This window comes from Salmo salar, chromosome ssa07 (genome assembly GCF_905237065.1).
Source record: "Salmo salar chromosome ssa07, Ssal_v3.1, whole genome shotgun sequence".
Taxonomy (NCBI): Eukaryota; Metazoa; Chordata; class Actinopteri; order Salmoniformes; family Salmonidae; genus Salmo; species Salmo salar.
Window position 1 is genome coordinate 63,392,703 of NC_059448.1, and position 19,673 is coordinate 63,412,375.

At 46.0% G+C, this 19,673-nt stretch overlaps 2 protein-coding genes across 3 annotated transcripts in view; both read left to right on the forward strand.

Moving 5' to 3' along the window:
• Nucleotides 1-52: 52 nt before the first annotated feature.
• Nucleotides 53-4,035, forward strand: LOC106596913 (YEATS domain-containing protein 4). The gene is made up of 7 exons (XM_045722443.1): nt 53-360; nt 638-757; nt 851-917; nt 1,021-1,115; nt 1,896-1,985; nt 2,121-2,208; nt 2,724-4,035. Exons 1-7 carry the CDS (start codon nt 310-312, stop codon nt 2,891-2,893), a joined length of 681 nt encoding a protein of 226 aa, XP_045578399.1. The 5' UTR covers nt 53-309; the 3' UTR covers nt 2,894-4,035.
• Nucleotides 4,036-5,626: 1,591 nt separating this feature from the next.
• LOC106595397 (fibroblast growth factor receptor substrate 2) overlaps nt 5,627-19,673 on the forward strand; it is a 74,968-nt gene continuing 60,921 nt past the window's right edge. The window contains exon 1 of one of the 2 annotated variants that reach the window (XM_045722442.1): nt 5,627-6,410. The gene's annotated coding sequence lies outside the window, so the exon portion shown is untranslated. The remainder of the gene's footprint in view (nt 6,411-19,673) is intronic. The other variant, XM_045722441.1, reaches the window with a different exon arrangement.

Below are 19,673 nucleotides of genomic sequence, written 5' to 3' on the forward strand. Positions count from 1 at the left end.
TGCCACCCCAAACATTGCCGTTGTATTATTGTAATACAACGGCAATGTTTGGGGTGGCAGCTTAAAAAAAGACATTTTAGGCGCACAAAGCAGAACATCTGACTGTTTCCCGTGTTCACATCGGACCACGAACAATGTAACGTACTTCCGGTGCTTGTTTGGCTGGCAATTTGAAATGTGTACAATGTAAAATCGTGTTGTTTTCATAGATTTAATGGCAATCTTATTAAATGACACATCCCAAATCACTACCGCAAGAGTCCTATAGTGACATATACGAGTTTAACGTGACTTTCTAGTCTCTATACTATGTTTAAAAGGATGGCTGAATTTGGACCAGATTCCGGGGGTAGAGTGAAGGTAGGGGACGGATGTCAATAATATTTGATACCGGTAACTATACAAAAGTTGTATGTTAATAAGAGACAAATTGACTAACTGTGTTACCTAATTATATGATATTTAATGTTTAATAAGTCTATGGAAGCGTGTCAGTAAAGTGCTTGTGAAGACGCGGTTGGAAGGCAGGCAACAAACCGCATCTCTTCTTACTGTCTATGCTAGCCGGTTCACCATATTATTATCATCATTGATCTGCATGATGTTGCAGAAAACATCATTTGTCTGTTATCCACAGGGTGTTACGATCGTCAAACCCATCGTATTCGGAAACGTTGCTCGGTATTTTGGAAAGAAGCGAGAGGAGGATGGTCACACTCACCAATGGTCTGTGTATGTGAAACCATACAGAAACGAGGTAAACTCAACTGTAATCTTGGAAAATGGATGGTGTTGACTTCAAGGTCTCATTGGATAACCACAGTATTGACCTGACCCAATTATATTCCAGGATATGTCTGCATATGTGAAGAAAATACAGTTCAAGCTACATGAAAGTTATGTGAATCCACTCAGAGGTAAGTCAAGTTCGTAATGTATCCAGTATTAACAGTGATGTAATTTGTCATGAATGTAGGGCTCATGGAGACCTCATGGTGTTCTCTTTCTGATCCGCTGTAGTCGTGACCAAGCCTCCGTACGAGATCACAGAGACGGGCTGGGGAGAGTTTGAGATCATCATCAAGATATTTTTCATCGACCCCAATGAGAGGCCGGTGAGTGGTGCTCTACGATGTCATTTAGGGACCTCATTCACATCAATCTTTATTAATATAGCACCTTTTTTTAACAAGAGGATGAATTTCAGAGTGTTTAACACAATAAAATAATAGGAAGGTGAGAGATAAAAACACAATACGTTTTCTAAATTAGGACTCATTAAAATTGTAAAACAATAGCTTAATAACAGTGGACTTGAGACTGCATTTTCATTGTACAATTACATTATTTTTTATGACCCTCTTCCCCCAGTTACATGATTGTCTGTCTACAGGTGACCCTCTTCCCCCAGTTACATGATAGTCTGTCTGTCAGTCTGTCTACAGGTGACCCTCTTCCCCCAGTTACATGATTGTCTGTCTGTCTGTCTGTCTGTCTACAGGTGACCCTCTTCCCCCAGTTACATGATTGTCTGTCTGTCTGTCTGTCTGTCTACAGGTGACCCTCTTCCCCCAGTTACATGATTGTCTGTCTGTCTGTCTGTCTGTCTACAGGTGACCCTCTTCCCCCAGTTACATGATAGTCTGTCTGTCAGTCTGTCTACAGGTGACCCTCTTCCCCCAGTTACATGATTGTCTGTCTGTCTGTCTGTCTGTCTGTCTGTCTGTCTGTCTGTCTGTCTGTCTGTCTGTCTGTCTGTCTGTCTGTCTGTCTGTCTGTCTGTCTGTCTGTCTGTCTGTCTACAGGTGACCCTCTTCCAGTCAGTTTGTCAGTCTGTCTACAGGTGACCCTCTTCCCCCAGTTACATGATAGTCTGTTTGTCTGTCTGTCTACAGGTGACTCTCTACCACCTACTGAAGCTCTTCCAGTCAGACTCCAGTGCCATGCCCAAGAAGACAGTGGTCTCTGAATTCTATGATGAAATGGTGAGAGATTTTATTTATTTATTTTTCAAACAGTGAACCAAAGAGGACATGAGAAGCGAAGTGGAACAAGGTGCAAGGTGAGGAAAGAAACCAGAGAGGCCCGTCTCAACTCTCTGTCCTTCCTGTTCCTCTCAGATCTTCCAGGACCCCACAGCCATGATGCAGCAGCTCCTTAGCACCTCTAGACAACTGACCCTGGGGGCCTATAAGCACGAGACTGAGTGTGAGTAGCACACACTTTTCCCATACAGTTCAGTAACAGACCTGTACATTTAGTACCTGTAGATTTATATTGTAACTACTGTATCTAGCAATGCCTTTTTAACCCTCGTCAGGCAAATGTGTTTCAATTCAAATTATAGACATCATCAACTAGATTCAGCCGCTGGCCGATTTATTTCTTTTTTCTTAAGAGGCTGGTCTGAAAACTTGGGGAGCCTAATAAAACCAGCGCGGTGTAAATTCGGCCAGCGGGTCACCAGTTGGGGAATCCTGCAGTATGGGCTTAGATTAAAAGTTGATGGCTGCGTTTACAAAGGCAGCCCAGTTCTGATTTTATGCCCAATTATTGGTCTTTTGACAGATCAGATCCTTTGCCATTAAGATCAGAATTGGACTGCCTATGTAAAGGCAGCCAATAAAACCCAATGTCTTTATCCTCATTGTTCAGTGCCACCACTGTGCAGTGCTGAGTGGACACTATCACTGGTGACTGACCATTCCTTCCTGTGTCTGTAGTTGCGGAGCTGGAGCTGCGGACGCGGGAGAAGCTGGAAGCAGCGAAGAAGAAGACCAGTCAGGAGATCACAGACCTGAAGGATAGACTGAAGGCCAGCAGAGAGACCATCAACTTCCTGAAGGGAGAGATACGCAAGCTGGAGGAGGAGGACCAGATCAAAGACCACTGATATACACACACTGGGTGAATCTCAATTGTATTTTCTTGATTCCTCATACCTTCTCTCCTTGCATCCTTCTCAAAACTCATTGGAACACAAGATGTGAGGTTCCTTGCCTTGGATCTTCTCTTCCTATGTGTTCTGAGAAGGAGATGAGAGAGGACACAATGAATCATAGATATACAATTGAGAAACACCCTAAATTCCAAATCAACCTATAGGCCATCTTCCCTAGGCACCCCTGTAGATCTGAAGGGTTTGTATAGGTGGATGCAATATGGTACTTGTGACTCACCTTGTCTTCTGATTTCTGATAGGCTGGATGGAGTTTACGCCTTTTTTCTTCCAGCTATCCAACCCCTTCAGAGCAAATGGAGGTGCTAGGGAGGAGGGGCTAGGGATGGATTTGGAATTGCCCTCGTCTGGAATCCACACAGAATATCTCCGTTTTATGATTGTTTAATTCTATAATATAATATCTGCCATTTCTCAGATGTTTTCATCCAAAGTGACTTAGTCATGCGTGCGTACATTTGTGGTACGGGTGGTCCCTGGAATGGACTCCACTATCCTGGCATTACTAGCACCATGCTCACCCTGACAGAGGACCTCAACATCATTGTTATGGATGACGTAACATTGCACTAACAATAGAGAAATGTAGAGGTATTCAGTTTGAATTCCAGACTTAACACTGCCTAGCAGAATGGTTTTATATGATCATGTACATAACAAGAAAACTGAAGATAATCAATGTTAGTTTCTCTCCATCTCAGTTCAACTCAGATTTACCACAGATGGCTCTCAGTGCAACAAGTCACATTTTGGTAGACTGGTCTGAATGTGAATAGGTTTTGTGCTTCTGTTTTTTGAATGTAATTTTTATGTAAAACTCAAACCAGTTTTTCTTTGATTTCTCCTATGTACAAAATGATTAGAACGCGACCGTAGAACTGATGGATGAAACATGTGTTACAGATGCTCTTCAGGGTTATTTGCAGATGATTGTTTTGTCGAAGATTGATCTCTTCAACACATCTGTAAATCCTGGACATGCCATTGCCAACTATCTCAGTATCAATACATGTGTCAACCCTTTTGATAGGAGTTCAGGTCTTGATCACCATTTAGATAAAGGATAGAGAACGGCAGCAGACATGTTCATTTCTGTTGGAGAGCGTTAAACTGTTGCTTTCCTTGTAAGGAGACCGGAGCGCTGTCATGTTTAATGGATATACAGCCTCTGCATTATCCTTCCACCACCACTAGAGAGAGGTGATGGGCAGATGTTTATTGGAAGAGGGAGGTAGCAACAATTGTTTGTATTGGAAGAGGGAGGTGGCAACAATTGTTTGTATTGGAAGAGGGAGGTAGCAACAATTGCTTGTATTGGAAGAGGGAGGTGGCAACAATTGTTTGTATTGGAAGAGGGAGGTGCCAACAATTGTTTGTATTGGAAGAGGGAGGTGGCAACAATTAGAAAAAACATGTGAGTGAAGAAGGGCAGGGGCTTTTTGCATCAACAACATGTGAGTGAAGAAGGGCAGGGGCTTTTTGCATCAACAACATGTGAGTGAAGAAGGGCAGGGGCTTTTTGCATCAACAACATGTGAGTGAAGAAGGGCAGGGGCTTTTTGCATCAACAACATGTGAGTGAAGAAGGGCAGGGGCTTTTTGCATCAACAACATGTGAGTGAAGAAGGGCAGGGGCTTTTGCATCAACAACATGTGAGTGAAGAAGGGCAGGGGCTTTTGCATCAACAACATGTGAGTGAAGAAGGGCAGGGGCTTTTTCCATCAACAACATGTGAGTGAAGAAGGGCAGGGGCTTTTTCCATCAACAACATGTGAGTGAAGAAGGGCAGGGGCTTTTGGATCAACAACATGTGAGTGAAGAAGGGCAGGGGCTTTTTCCTCAACAACATGTGAGTGAAGAAGGGCAGGGGCTTTTTGCATCAACAACATGTGAGTGAAGAAGGGCAGGGGCTTTTTCCATCAACATGTGCATAGCAGCATTAATAGTGTATTGTATTATTACATATTGAACAGCATTCCTTAATTCTGCATTTCACTTCAATTGTCATTGTATTTTTTTTAATGAAAACGAATTCCCTAGTAAAATCTAAATCTAATATATGTTGAATGCTGCAGGGAGTTTAGTAGATGGCCAACTCATTTCATTTCAGATTCTTGTCTTCAAAACACAGAATACCACTAGAGTTAGTTAGAGGGGACAACTGAACAGATTGTGTGGCCCTTAACCCACATCATCTCCACAGAGGTCTCTCACTCTCTTCCCCTCTCTGCCTTGATGAACGCACCATAACGTAACACTGAATTACACTATTTCTCAGACATTGAAAAGGGAGAGCCATGTGATTACAGTGTTTGGTAAGTACACAAGAGGTATAATAGTAACTGATCTGGGACAGCTTGAAGCATCCATGTGACATCCCAAATGGTACCCTATTCCCTTTATAGTGCACTATTTCTGGGGCTCTTGGTCAAAAGTAGTGATCTACATAGGGAATAGGATGTGATTTGGGATGATGCAGGCCAGTCCTGTAATCTCCCCATCTTGTCCATCATTGGTTCTATGGAGACCTAGTCATCTATTGTTAGGCTGACTTGTTAAATATGCACATATTCAACTGACCACAGGCACAAAAACTATACAAGGACTCTCTCTCTTTCACATACACAGAGAGATAAATCATTCCATGCATGCAGAGGCTGCCCTGGACTCTGATCCTACAAAGATCAGACATTAAATAAATAGACGCTGAGCTCTGGAAGGAATGCTTGTTTATATTCCAGCGTTTAGAAATATCCTCAAGCTTTACACTGGCATGCGCTCACTAAGGCCCACTTGTAATGTAGCCTACTGTCTGGGTCCTTTGTCAATTTGGTGCCGTTCTGGAAATCCCAGGCTCTGACTGACTATTCCCTGTCTACTAGAAGTTAGTTAGTTACTGCTTATAAGCGGAAGAGAATAGTAAGGCTTTCAAAGAAGATATAATACTTTTTTGCAAGAAATAAACTTTGAAAAGGATTTGACTGCGACCCGACCCGGATGCAGTCTAGGGATACTGGCGTGTTCGGGACGAGATCGAGGCACTGCACTGCCTGAGCTCGGGGAGGGGAGCTGCCTGCTGGAGAGAGCTGCTGGGCGAGGGAGCGATTTACTGCAACAAGACAGGGCGACAGCCAGAACAACTTCAGCACGCCTAACTAGTTACTAGGTATTTTCAAAACGGACAGAAAACAAGGTCGGAAGTCAGAGAGGGAGCTGTATATAACATTTACTGGCTGATAAAGTGCCACATTGGTCACGTTCGTAAAGTGATTTTTTTGCGGGGCGACAGATCGGAGGAGGGACGGGAGTGTGAAGCACTTTGATGTGGGCTGCTGATGGTTGTAACAGTGAGGAGAAGGGATTTAAAAACTTTCCTAAACACAAAAACAAGGGATTCGTGGCAATATTTCCCGAAATACATCTCTGGTTTACCCACGAAGCTTTTCCTCTGTAAGTATTTCCTAAACTTGCATGCTATTTTGTATTCCTCTCCAACTAGCCCATCTGTCTTTTGATTCCTGTTTGTTGAAATATCATTTGATTCCTGTTTGATTATCACGTAGAAGTGACTAGCTGGCTAATTATATTAGTTTGCGAGGTAGAGTAACTAACTATTATATAATATAAATGTAGCTTACTAGCGAATGTATTAGGTTTGCTCTTCTATGGGAAGATAAGAACGAGCATGTGTTATAATCGCTTATTTTTATGGCCCCACAATTGTATTTAATTTTATCCAGCTACTGTACGCTAGCAGCTAAACCACAATAACCAGAGCAAACATTCCGCGCAACACTACCAGTGGTTTCAATACAAACATAGGAAACTGAATAGCTAAAATCATGTTGCTATAACTAAATCAACCACAGAGTAGTCACCTGTTTTATAGTGTTAGACTGATCGCATTACATGTTCTGTTTCCATACCAAATGACATCTATCTTGTTTTATTGATCCGCATAGCTACAGAGTTGAACAACGAGCACATCACACCTCTGATAAGTCAGCTAAGTGTCAGTCAATTGAAATGTAAGTTTGTAAAGAGTTTTGTTTGTTTGCAGTGACCGTTTGTTAGCTGTGGTTGTTAGTGGTAATGTTTTCCATGATGTCGTCAATGAGTTTACTCAGTGTGAGTGGCTTACTTCTGTCGGGATGGCTAGGAAATGTGTTCATGCACTTTACTCAGATGATCCTAACACAAAGGTACGGATTTCTAACCAACTAAGACGTTACACCCTGGACCAGGCTATTGACTCTGTTTGTCAAGTTAAAGTACGTAATGACTGGTTCACTTTGGCACTCACTTAATATGTACGCCCCAGTCACTCCATTACCTGTCAATCATACCTGCTATTTACAACGCAGCCCTCAGAAAAAGGCAGTCAGAGTGGACTGATGTGGTAGGAAGGGCAGTATAGAAGCTGTTATGTTCTTGTCTGTCTGCCGTCACATCAGGACAGTGATAACAAGTCTGGTCTTAGCAATGTGTCAAACTCATCTATAGACAAAGAAAAGACCAAGGGGTTGAATGGATTATTTCTCCTGTATGTTCTACTGAACTGCACTTTCATCTGCGATTGGTTGGTGAGGGTTGATGGTTGACTTTTCCAGCCAGGACAACATGTTAAATGTGAAGCCTTGAGGTCATCAGTGTTTTTTTACCAGTCATTTTTTAAATGACTTGGTCGGTGTTTGCCCCCTCTGTCATCTGAACTGTGTATCTGTGAGACAATGCTGGTTATTATTGCTCGTTATTCAAATCATTCAACTCCCTCTCTCCAGTCCCGAGGGTCAGCTTGACATGGTGGTACGTGTTACTGAGTGCAACGCTTTGGGGGGGAAACTTTGTGCAGACAGATGGTTTAAACTAGCACAACACCCACTATAAACACTTTCAGCTCCAAATATGGGATGTGTCTTCTGTAGAATCATACCCTCTTAAGTGTCAATCAGAAGCTCTCCAGCTTTTTCCCTTTCTCTCTCTCTCTCTCTTTACCCTTCCCTCTCTTTTATCTCCCTTTCTCTCTCTCTCTCTCTTTACCCTTCCCTCTCTTTTATCTCCCTTTCTCTCTCTCTCTTCTTTACCCTTCCCTCTCTTTTATCTCCCTTTCTCTCTCTTTCTTTACCCTTCCCTCTCTTTTATCTCCCTTTCTCTCTTTCTTTACCCTTCCCTCTCTTTTATCTCCCTTTCTCTCTCTCTCTCTTTACCCTTCCCTCTCTTTTATCTCCCTTTCTCTCTCTCTTTCTTTACCCTTCTCTCTCTTTTATCTCCCTTTCTTTCTCTCTCTCTTTCTTTACCTTTCTATCTTTCTCTTTCTCCCTCTATCTCCCTTTCTCTCCTTTTCTCTTTCTCTCTCTCTCTCTCCATCCCTCTCTCTCTCTCTCTCTCTCTCTCTCTCTCCTCCTGAGGGCGGACGATCTCGTCCCTACTGTTTGTCTAATGAGTCAACACTTCCTTTATGATGGGGCTAATTGTCCGTTAACAACATTTGACGTGCTTTCTGACGCCATCCACTGGCACTTAGTACTCCTAACCCTCCAGATGCACACCGCTTTGCTTCCTGCACAGCAGGGAAGTGAACACTGTACGCTATTGATTCCATTACCTGGAACTCCCAACACCTGTCACCCAGCTCTTTAATGGCATCATGGTTTTCCTCCTAACCACTTGACCTTACCAGGAAAGACTTGTCTGGATCCTAATTCTACTCTATTTAATAGTTAGTTCTTGTAAACTGTCTTTCTTATCCTCATTCATGTAAACACTCCCATGCTCTTCTCTGCATCATCCTCTGTCAGAATAATCTGACAACATAAAGCCTTTCCATCATGTACCCATGTAGGATGTGTTTCTGCATCATCCTCTGTCAGAATAATGTGACAACATAAAGCCTTTCCATCATGTACCCATGGAGGATGTGTTTCTGCATCATCCTCTGTCAGAATAATGTGACAACATAAAGCCCTTTCCATCATGTACCCATGTAGGATGTGTTTCTGCATCATCCTCTGTCAGAATAATCTGACAACATAAAGCCTTTCCATCATGTACCCATGTAGGATGTGTTTCTGCATCATCCTCTGTCAGAATAATGTGACAACATAAAGCCTTTCCATCATGTACCCATGGAGGATGTGTTTCTGCATCATTTCAGCCTGTTATTTCCCCCTAGTATTCATGTAAATGGCTGTGTGGTGGCGTGTTGTGGAGGTTCTCTCCCTGAGCAGCGTTAATGTTTAATGGGAGCGGTAAACGTGCGTCAGCAAGCGCCCTCCAGAGAGGGGAGTCCTTGGCTCACACACACACACACACACACACACACACACACACACACACACAGTAGGCTCTGCCTTTGCTGTGAAGACTCACTGTATTCTACCAATGAAACACCAACAGGAATAGAGTCTCTCTCTGCCACTACATGAGTTACCACTGGTAGTGGAAATGTCTGCTATCTGTGTGGGGAATGGGAGCTCCTAGTAGGTAGTGGACATTGTGCTACATAGAGGAGACCTGGACAGTGTTATTAGGCCCGTTATAACCTCTTCAGTGTTTTTGTGACTGTCTCCAACCGTTGTCTTTCGTCTGCACTTGTTTTGTGTTTATCAATGTTAGTTTTTATAATGAAAATGAATCAAGCAACCACCTGGTCTCTCTCTCTCTGTCTGTCTGTCTGTCTGTCTGTCTGTCTGTCTGTCTGTCTGTCTGTCTGTCTGTCTGTCTGTCTGTCTGTCTGTCTGTCTGTCTGTCCCCCCTCATCACTGTCTGTCCCCCCCTCATCACTGTCTGTCCCCCCTCACCACTGTCTGTCCCCCCCTCACCACTGTCTGTCCCCCCCTCACCACTGTCTGTCCCCCCTCACCACTGTCTGTCCCCCCTCGCCACTGTCTGTCCGTCTGTCTGTCCCAGACCGTCTCTGTGTGATCTTAAGTAGTAAGAAGTGATATAGTAAAGAAATAGAAGTGAACTCTGGTCAGCGTTGTGTTGGGTGAGTAAAGTAATGCTCCCTAGACTTTTAAAGAGCCCATGCAGTCTTGGTTAAACAATATAGTTTTAATCATCACTGTATGTCTAATAAATCATTGTGTTTTATTTTAATTAAAATAATGCCAAAATATATTTCTGTATTTCCCCGAGACTCCTTTGGTCCTTGAAATGCTCATTCTGATCATGTGGGTGTTAGGACACAACATTGAGCCCTGATTGGCTGATGGATGGTCTAGAGCAGAGATTAGATTGAGCCGCGGGATGATTATTGTCTTGAGCGGATGGTCGGGGAACAATAATTACAAATAATTAGTAGACTGCAAATTGACCTCAAGAAGCCCAAACAGATATAATATTTCAATGTAACATAATCATTTCAAATCTTGGTTACATTTTGTATACGATCACGTGTTTCTCTATTATGGGTGAGAATACCTGGGAACAGATGACCAAATAAAAATCCCTTGGAGCTGATTTCCTGGTGTTTGGGGAACCAGTTGGGGAACCCTGGTCTAGAGGCCACCTCCTGACCCAGATGAACAGTCATTGGTCTATTATAATCAGATCTCATTGTGATGTCATGATATGGGCCAGAAGTTCCATGCCACCCGAACAGGCTGAAATTCCAGCCATTTTTTCCCACCACCTCTTACACATAAAGGAAATTGGTGAGGATGACGGCCCTCCACCACACCGCTGGTGGTGAGGATGACGGCCCTCCACCACACCGCTGGTGTTGAGGATGACGGGACTCTGGGTCCTGATGCTGGTGGTGAGGATGACGGGACTCTGGGTCCTGATGCTGGTGGTGAGGATGACGGGACTCTGGGTCCTGATGCTGGTGGTGAGGATGACGGGACTCTGGGTCCTGATGCTGGTGGTGAGGATGACGGGACTCTGGGTCCTGATGCTGGTGGTGAGGATGACGGGACTCTGGGTCCTGATGCTGGTGGTGAGGATGACGGGACTCTGGGTCCTGATGCTGGTGGTGAGGATGACGGGACTCTGGGTCCTGATGCTGGTGGTGAGGATGACGGGACTCTGGGTCCTGATGCTGGTGGTGAGGATGACGGGACTCTGGGTCCTGATGCTGGTGGTGAGGATGACGGGACTCTGGGTCCTGATGCTGGTGGTGCGGATGACGGGACTCTGGGTCCTGATGCTGGTGGTGAGGATGACGGGACTCTGGGTCCTGATGCTGGTGGTGAGGATGACGGGACTCTGGGTCCTGATGCTGGTGGTGAGGATGACGGGACTCTGGGTCCTGATGCTGGTGGTGAGGATGACGGGACTCTGGGTCCTGATGCTGGTGGTGAGGATGACGGGACTCTGGGTCCTGATGCTGGTGGTGAGGATGACGGGACTCTGGGTCCTGATGCTGGTGGTGAGGATGACGGGACTCTGGGTCCTGATGCTGGTGGTGCGGATGACGGGACTCTGGGTCCTGATGCTGGTGGTGAGGATGACGGGACTCTGGGTCCTGATGCTGGTGGTGAGGATGACGGGACTCTGGGTCCTGATGCTGGTGGTGAGGATGACGGGACTCTGGGTCCTGATGCTGGTGGTGAGGATGACGGGACTCTGGGTCCTGATGCTGGTGGTGAGGATGACGGGACTCTGGGTCCTGATGCTGGTGGTGAGGATGACGGGACTCTGGGTCCTGATGCTGGTGGTGAGGATGACGGGACTCTGGGTCCTGATGCTGGTGGTGAGGATGACGGGACTCTGGGTCCTGATGCTGGTGGTGAGGATGACGGGACTCTGGGTCCTGATGCTGGTGGTGAGGATGACGGGACTCTGGGTCCTGATGCTGGTGGTGAGGATGACGGGACTCTGGGTCCTGATGCTGGTGGTGAGGATGACGGGACTCTGGGTCCTGATGCTGGTGGTGAGGATGACGGGACTCTGGGTCCTGATGCTGGTGGTGAGGATGACGGGACTCTGGGTCCTGATGCTGGTGGTGAGGATGACGGGACTCTGGGTCCTGATGCTGGTGGTGAGGATGACGGGACTCTGGGTCCTGATGCTGGTGGTGAGGATGACGGGACTCTGGGTCCTGATGCTGGTGGTGAGGATGACGGGACTCTGGGTCCTGATGCTGGTGGTGAGGATGACGGGACTCTGGGTCCTGATGCTGGTGGTGAGGATGACGGGACTCTGGGTCCTGATGCTGGTGGTGAGGATGACGGGACTCTGGGTCCTGATGCTGGTGGTGAGGATGACGGGACTCTGGGTCCTGATGCTGGTGGTGAGGATGACGGGACTCTGGGTCCTGATGCTGGTGGTGAGGATGACGGGACTCTGGGTCCTGATGCTGGTGGTGAGGATGACGGGACTCTGGGTCCTGATGCTGGTGGTGAGGATGACGGGACTCTGGGTCCTGATGCTGGTGGTGAGGATGACGGGACTCTGGGTCCTGATGCTGGTGGTGAGGATGACGGGACTCTGGGTCCTGATGCTGGTGGTGCGGATGACGGGACTCTGGGTCCTGATGCTGGTGGTGAGGATGACGGGACTCTGGGTCCTGATGCTGGTGGTGAGGATGACGGGACTCTGGGTCCTGATGCTGGTGGTGAGGATGACGGGACTCTGGGTCCTGATGCTGGTGGTGAGGATGACGGGACTCTGGGTCCTGATGCTGGTGGTGAGGATGACGGGACTCTGGGTCCTGATGCTGGTGGTGAGGATGACGGGACTCTGGGTCCTGATGCTGGTGGTGCGGATGACGGGACTCTGGGTCCTGATGCTGGTGGTGAGGATGACGGGACTCTGGGTCCTGATGCTGGTGGTGAGGATGACGGGACTCTGGGTCCTGATGCTGGTGGTGAGGATGACGGGACTCTGGGTCCTGATGCTGGTGGTGAGGATGACGGGACTCTGGGTCCTGATGCTGGTGGTGAGGATGACGGGACTCTGGGTCCTGATGCTGGTGGTGAGGATGACGGGACTCTGGGTCCTGATGCTGGTGGTGAGGATGACGGGACTCTGGGTCCTGATGCTGGTGGTGAGGATGACGGGACTCTGGGTCCTGATGCTGGTGGTGAGGATGACGGGACTCTGGGTCCTGATGCTGGTGGTGAGGATGACGGGACTCTGGGTCCTGATGCTGGTGGTGAGGATGACGGGACTCTGGGTCCTGATGCTGGTGGTGAGGATGACGGGACTCTGGGTCCTGATGCTGGTGGTGAGGATGACGGGACTCTGGGTCCTGATGCTGGTGGTGAGGATGACGGGACTCTGGGTCCTGATGCTGGTGGTGAGGATGACGGGACTCTGGGTCCTGATGCTGGTGGTGAGGATGACGGGACTCTGGGTCCTGATGCTGGTGGTGAGGATGACGGGACTCTGGGTCCTGATGCTGGTGGTGAGGATGACGGGACTCTGGGTCCTGATGCTGGTGGTGAGGATGACGGGACTCTGGGTCCTGATGCTGGTGGTGCGGATGACGGGACTCTGGGTCCTGATGCTGGTGGTGCGGATGACGGGACTCTGGCTCCTGATGCTGGTGGTGCGGATGACGGGACTCTGGGTCCTGATGCTGGTGGTGAGGATGACGGGACTCTGGGTCCTGATGCTGGTGGTGAGGATGACGGGACTCTGGGTCCTGATGCTGGTGTATACATGACATGACAGGCGGATTGTGTAATGCCTGATAGCTGTCTACAAAGTCTTGATCTGTTACACACACACACACACACACACACACACACACACACACACACACTATAGATAAGGAAGGAGATGTTAAATGCCTAACTCTCCACCACAGATTGTCCAGAGTGCTGGTGTGGAGCTGTGGCTTCTCACTGTTGAAATGTCTGCTTCAAATGGAGCTGTGTCATTTACCCTGGTTACATGTAGATCTAACCTGCAGACAGTCTAGAGGTAAACACAGGCCCTGGTTACATGTAGATCTAACCTGACCCCACCTGCAGACAGTCTAGAGGTAAACACAGGCCCTGGTTACATGTAGATCTAACCTGTCCCCACCTGCAGACAGTCTAGAGGTAAACACAGGCCCTGGTTACATGTAGATCTAACCTGTCCCCACCTGCAGACAGTCTAGAGGTAAACACAGGCCCTGGTTACATGTAGATCTAACCTGTCCCCACCTGCAGACAGTCTAGAGGTAAACACAGGCCCTGGTTACTGTGAGGGAACATCTGCTCCCACATGGGATCATGTAATAAAGTGGATGTGTTACAGTCCCAACATTTAGACAGGGGACAGTCTTGTCCAGCTCCTGGTATCAATTTACATCAGATCAACTCCACTCACTGCTATGCACACTAGGTTAGCGTCCCCAAATTCAACCCTATTCCCTATATAGTGCACTACTGTTGACCAGAGCCCTATTCCCTATATAGTGCACTACTTTAGACCAAAACCCTATTCACTATATAGTGAGTGCACTACTGTTGACCAAAGCCCTATTCCCTATATAGACACTACTGTTAACCAGAGCCCTATTCCCTATATAGTACAGTACTGTTGACCAGAGCCCTATTCCCTATATAGTACAGTACTGTTGACCAGAGTCCTATTCCCTATATAGTACAGTACTGTTGACCAGAGCCCTATTCCCTATATAGTACTATACTGTTGACCAGAGTCCTATTCCCTATATAGTACAGTACTGTTGACCAGAGCCCTATTCCCTATATAGTACTATACTGTTGACCAGAGTCCTATTCCCTATATAGTACAGTACTGTTGACCAGAGCCCTATTCCCTATATAGTACTATACTGTTGACCAGAGTCCTATTCCCTATATAGTACAGTACTGTTGACCAGAGCCCTATTCCCTATATATTACTATACTGTTAACCAGAGCCCTATTCCCTATATAGTACCATACTGTTGACCAGAGTCCTATTCCCTATATAGTACCATACTGTTGACCAGAGTCCTATTCCCTCTATAGTACAGTACTGTTGACCAGAGCCCTATTCCCTATATAGTGCACTACTGTTGACCAGAGTCCTATGTGTCCTATATAAGGATTGTGAATAGGGTTCCATTTGGGGACACAGCCTGTGCCTCTGGTCTCCTGTGTCGGTCTGCCCTGCCTGACTTCTGTCTGATAGATATGAACAGTGTAGACCCAGACACACTGCAGCTTGAAAGATCTGAGTCGCTCTGGGCTCGCTGCTCTCAAACAACCAGGAAATGGCTCCAGTTTTAAAGACTAAACAAATTACAGCAAATAGTATGAATTTGCCCCCTCTTCTCCTGCCCCCAGCTTTTTCCTCTTCTCCGTTTCTGCAGATGCTTCCCTGGTGAGAGAATCTGGGTGAATATATTTGGCGTCTCAGTTTCAGCCGACGGAGCGTCTCACTCTTACACACACACACACACACACACACACACACACACACACACACACACACACACACACACACACCACATTGTCACGAATGTGCCAGACAGGAAAGCATCCTCCCAACACTTTTCTATCATCAAACGGTGTTGTGTGTGTGTAGTGTGTGTGTGTGGTCTCTCTGGTAGAATATGCTGTTGGTATGCAGCTAGAACCACCATGGCCAAATGAATCCTCGTTTCTTTCTTGGGTGTTTTCCATGTCATTTTCACTCCATCTTTTTATATAACTAACAATTAACTAACTGAAAGGTCATGTTGCTCAAATCAAATCCCAGTTCAGACTACTACCTCAAGTCATGAATGCCCCTGCATGCATTTTCCCATTTCCATATCGTTCATGCGTTTTTCCATTTCCATATCGTTCATGCATTTCCCATTTCCATATCGTTCATGCGTTTTTCCATTTCCATATCGTTCATGCATTTCCCATTTCCATATCGTTCATGCATTTCCCATTTCCATATCGTTCATGCGTTTTTCCATTTCCATATCGTTCATGCGTTTTTCCATTTCCATATCGTTCATGCGTTTTTCCATTTCCATATCGTTCATGCGTTTTTCCATTTCCATATCGTTCATGCGTTTTCCATTTCCATATCGTTCATGCGTTTTTCCATTTCCATATCGTTCATGCGTTTTTCCATTTCCATATCGTTCATGCGTTTTTCCATTTCCATATCGTTCATGCGTTTTTCCATTTCCATATCGTTCATGCGTTTTTCCATTTCCATATCGTTCATGCATTTCCCATTTCCATATCGTTCATGCGTTTTTTCCATTTCCATATCGTTCATGCGTTTTTCCATTTCCATATCGTTCATGCGTTTTTCCATTTTCATATCGTTCATGCGTTTTTCCATTTCCATATCGTTCATGCGTTTTTTCCATTTCCATATCGTTCATGCGTTTTTCCATTTCCGTATTGTTCATGCGTTTTCCCATTTCCATATCGTTCATGCGTTTTTCCATTTCCATATCGTTCATGCGTTTTTCCATTTCCGTATCGTTCATGCGTTTTTCCATTTCCATATCGTTCATGCGTTTTTCCATTTCCATATCGTTCATGCGTTTTTCCATTTCCATATCGTTCATGCGTTTTTCCATTTTCATATCGTTCCTGTGTTTTTCCATATCGTTCATGCGTTTTTCCATTTCCATATCGTTCATGCATTTTTCCATATCGTTCATGCATTTTTTTCATATCGTTCATGCATTTTGCCATTTCCATATCGTTCATGCATTTTTTCATATCGTTCATGCATTTTTCCATTTCCATATCGTTCATGCATTTTTTCATATCGTTCATGCATTTTCCCATTTCCATATCGTTCATGCATTTTTCCATATCGTTCATGCGTTTTTCCATTTCCATATCGTTCATGCGTTTTTCCATTTCCATATCGTTCATGCATTTTTCCATTTCCATATCGTTCATGCGTTTTTCCATATCGTTCATGCGTTTTTCCATTTCCATATCGTTCATGCGTTTTTCCATATCGTTCATGCATTTTTCTATTTCCATATCGTTCCTGTGTTTTTCCATATCGTTCATGCGTTTTTCCATTTCCATATCGTTCACATGCATTTTTCCATATCGTTCATGCATTTTTCCCCATTTCCATATCGTTCATGCATTTTTCCCATTTCCATATCGTGCAAAAAGTGACACTTGCTTCTCTCTCTATCATCCAACAGCGTGGTCAAAACCTCTGTATAGAATGATCAAATAGCCAGAGATTGAACCCCTTTGTAGGATGATTAAATAGCTAGATATTTTATTTGAGATTCTTCCCTGAAGGTTAACAGAGATGTCAGGCCACGGCTGACTGACTGACACAGGGCTTTGATCCTGCCTGGGGTATTTCAGAAAGGAAAGAGGCTGGCCCTTGACGGGACCTCTGAGCATAATACTAGGTCTCTAGAGACTGGTAAACCAGGGAGGGGTGAGTGAGTGAGTGTGTGTGAGAGAGTGAACTCATTCCACAGCGGGCCTCATAGTAAGAGGACATTCACGTTGAAACCAATGTTATACTAACCCACTCCTCCACCACTGGTGTGTTGGAATGCCTGTGCTGCCGCTTGCTACAAAGTGCATCCCAAATGGCAGCCTATTCCCTATGGGCTCTGGTCAAACGTAGTGCACTATACAAGGAATAGGGTGCCATTTGGGATGTAATCCAAATGTCATAAATTGGACAGGGCCCAGAAGCTGGGTCTGGGAGAGAGAATGTGTTCTTTTTATGTACTGAGTGATATTGTGCTTTCAAGAGGAGGGGAAAGATGACGGATAAGTGAGACTATTTATACTGAACAAAAAAATATAAACACAACATGTAAAGTGTTGGTTTCATGAGATTAAATAAAAGTTTCCAGAAATGTTCCATACGCACAAAAAAACATATTTCTCTCAAATGTTTTGCACAAATGTGTTTACATCCCTGTCAGTAAGCATTTCTACTTTGCCAATATCATCCATCCACCTGACAGGTGTGGCATATCAATAATCTGATTAAACAGCATGATCATTACACATGTGCACCTTGTGCCGGGGACAATAAAAGGCCACTGAAACACAATGCCACAGATGTGTCAAGTTTTGAGGGAGCATGCAATTGTAATGCTGACTGCGTTAATGTCCAACTGAGCTGTTGCCAGATAATTGAATGTTAATTTTCTCTACCATAAGCCGCCTGCAACGTCTTTTTAGAGAATTTGGTAGTACGTCCAACCAGCCTCACAACCGTAGACCACGTGTAACCACGCCAGCCCAGGACCTCCACATCTGGCTTCTTCACCTGCGGGATCGTCTGAGACCAGCCACCCAGACAGCTGATGAAACTGTGGGTTTGCACAACCAAAGAATTTCTGCACAAACTGTCAGAAACCGTCTCAGGGAAGCTCATCTGCGTGCTCGTCATCCTCACCAGGGTCTTGGCCTGACTACAGTTGGGTGTCGTAACGGACTTTCGTTGGCCACTGGCACGCTGGAGAAGTGTGCTCTTCACAGATGAATCCCGGTTTCAACTGAACCGGGCAGACGGCAGACGGCGTGTGTGGTGTGGACGAGTGGTTTGCTGATGTCAACGTAGTAAACAGAGTGGCCCCATGGTGACTGTGGGGCAATTTTATATTTTAAAGTTACACTATATATACAAAAGTATATGGACACCCCTTCAAATTAGTGGATTCGGCTATTTCGGCCACACCCGTTGCTGATAGGTGTATAAAATTGAGGATACAGCCATGCAATCTCCATAGACAAACATTGGCAGTAGAATGGACTTACTGAAAAGCTCAGTGACTTTCAACTTAGCACCGTCATAACAAGTCAGTTCATCAAATTGCTGTCTTGTTAGAGCTGCCCAGGAGCGAGCAACAACGGCTCAGCCGTGAAGTGGTAGGTCACACAAGCTCACAGAACGGGACCGCTGAGTGCTGAAGTCCATAGCGTGTAAAAAAAAAAGTCTCCTTGGTTGCATCACTCTCTACCGAGTTCCAAACTGCCTCTGGAAGCAACATCAGCACAAGAACTGTTGGTCAGGAGCTGTTCGTCAGGAACTTCATGAAATAGGTTTTCATGGCTGAGCAGCCTCACACAAGCCTAAGATCACCATGTGCAATGCCAAGTGTCGGCTGGTGTGGTGTAAAGCTCGCCGCCATTGGAATCTGGGCTTTGTGGATGTCAGGAGAACGCTACATGCTCCAATGTATACTGCCAACTGTAAAGTTTGGTGGAGGAGGAATAATGGTCTGGGGCTGTTTTTCATGGTTCAGGCTAGGCCCCTTAGTTCCAGTGAAGTGAAATCTTAACGCTACTGCATACAATGACATTCTAGAAGATTCTGTGCTTCCAACTTTGTGGCAACAGTTTGGGGAAGGCCCTTTCCTGTTTCAGCATGACAATGCCCCCGTGCACAAAGCGAGGTCCATACAGAAATGGTTTGTTGAGATCGGTGTGGAAAAACTTGACTGGCCTGCACAGAGCCCTGACCTCAACCCCATCGAACACCATTGGGATGATTTGGAACGCTGACTGCGAGCCAACCCTAATCACCCAACATCAGTGCCCGACCTCACTAACGCTCTTGTGACTGAATGGAAGCAAGTCCCCGCAGAAATGTTCCAACATCCAGTGGAAAGCCTTCTCAGAAGAGTGGAGACTGTTATAGCAGCAATGTTCCAACATCTAGTGGAAAGCCTTCCCAGAAGAGTGGAGGCTGTTATAGCAGCAATGTTCCAACATCTAGTGGAAAGCCTTCCCAGAAGAGTGGAGGCTGTTATAGCAGCAATGTTCCAACATCTAGTGGAAAGCCTTCCCAGAAGAGTGGAGGCTGTTATAGCAG

Coding starts and splice junctions, on each gene's coding strand:
- LOC106596913 (XM_045722443.1), top strand. CDS start 310: ATGTTTAAAAGGATGGCTGAATTTGGACCAGATTCCGGGGGTAGAGTG. Junction 918..1,020: donor TTATGTGAATCCACTCAGAG/GTAAGTCAAGTT, acceptor GATCCGCTGTAG/TCGTGACCAAGCCTCCGTAC. Junction 1,986..2,120: donor CTGAATTCTATGATGAAATG/GTGAGAGATTTT, acceptor TGTTCCTCTCAG/ATCTTCCAGGACCCCACAGC.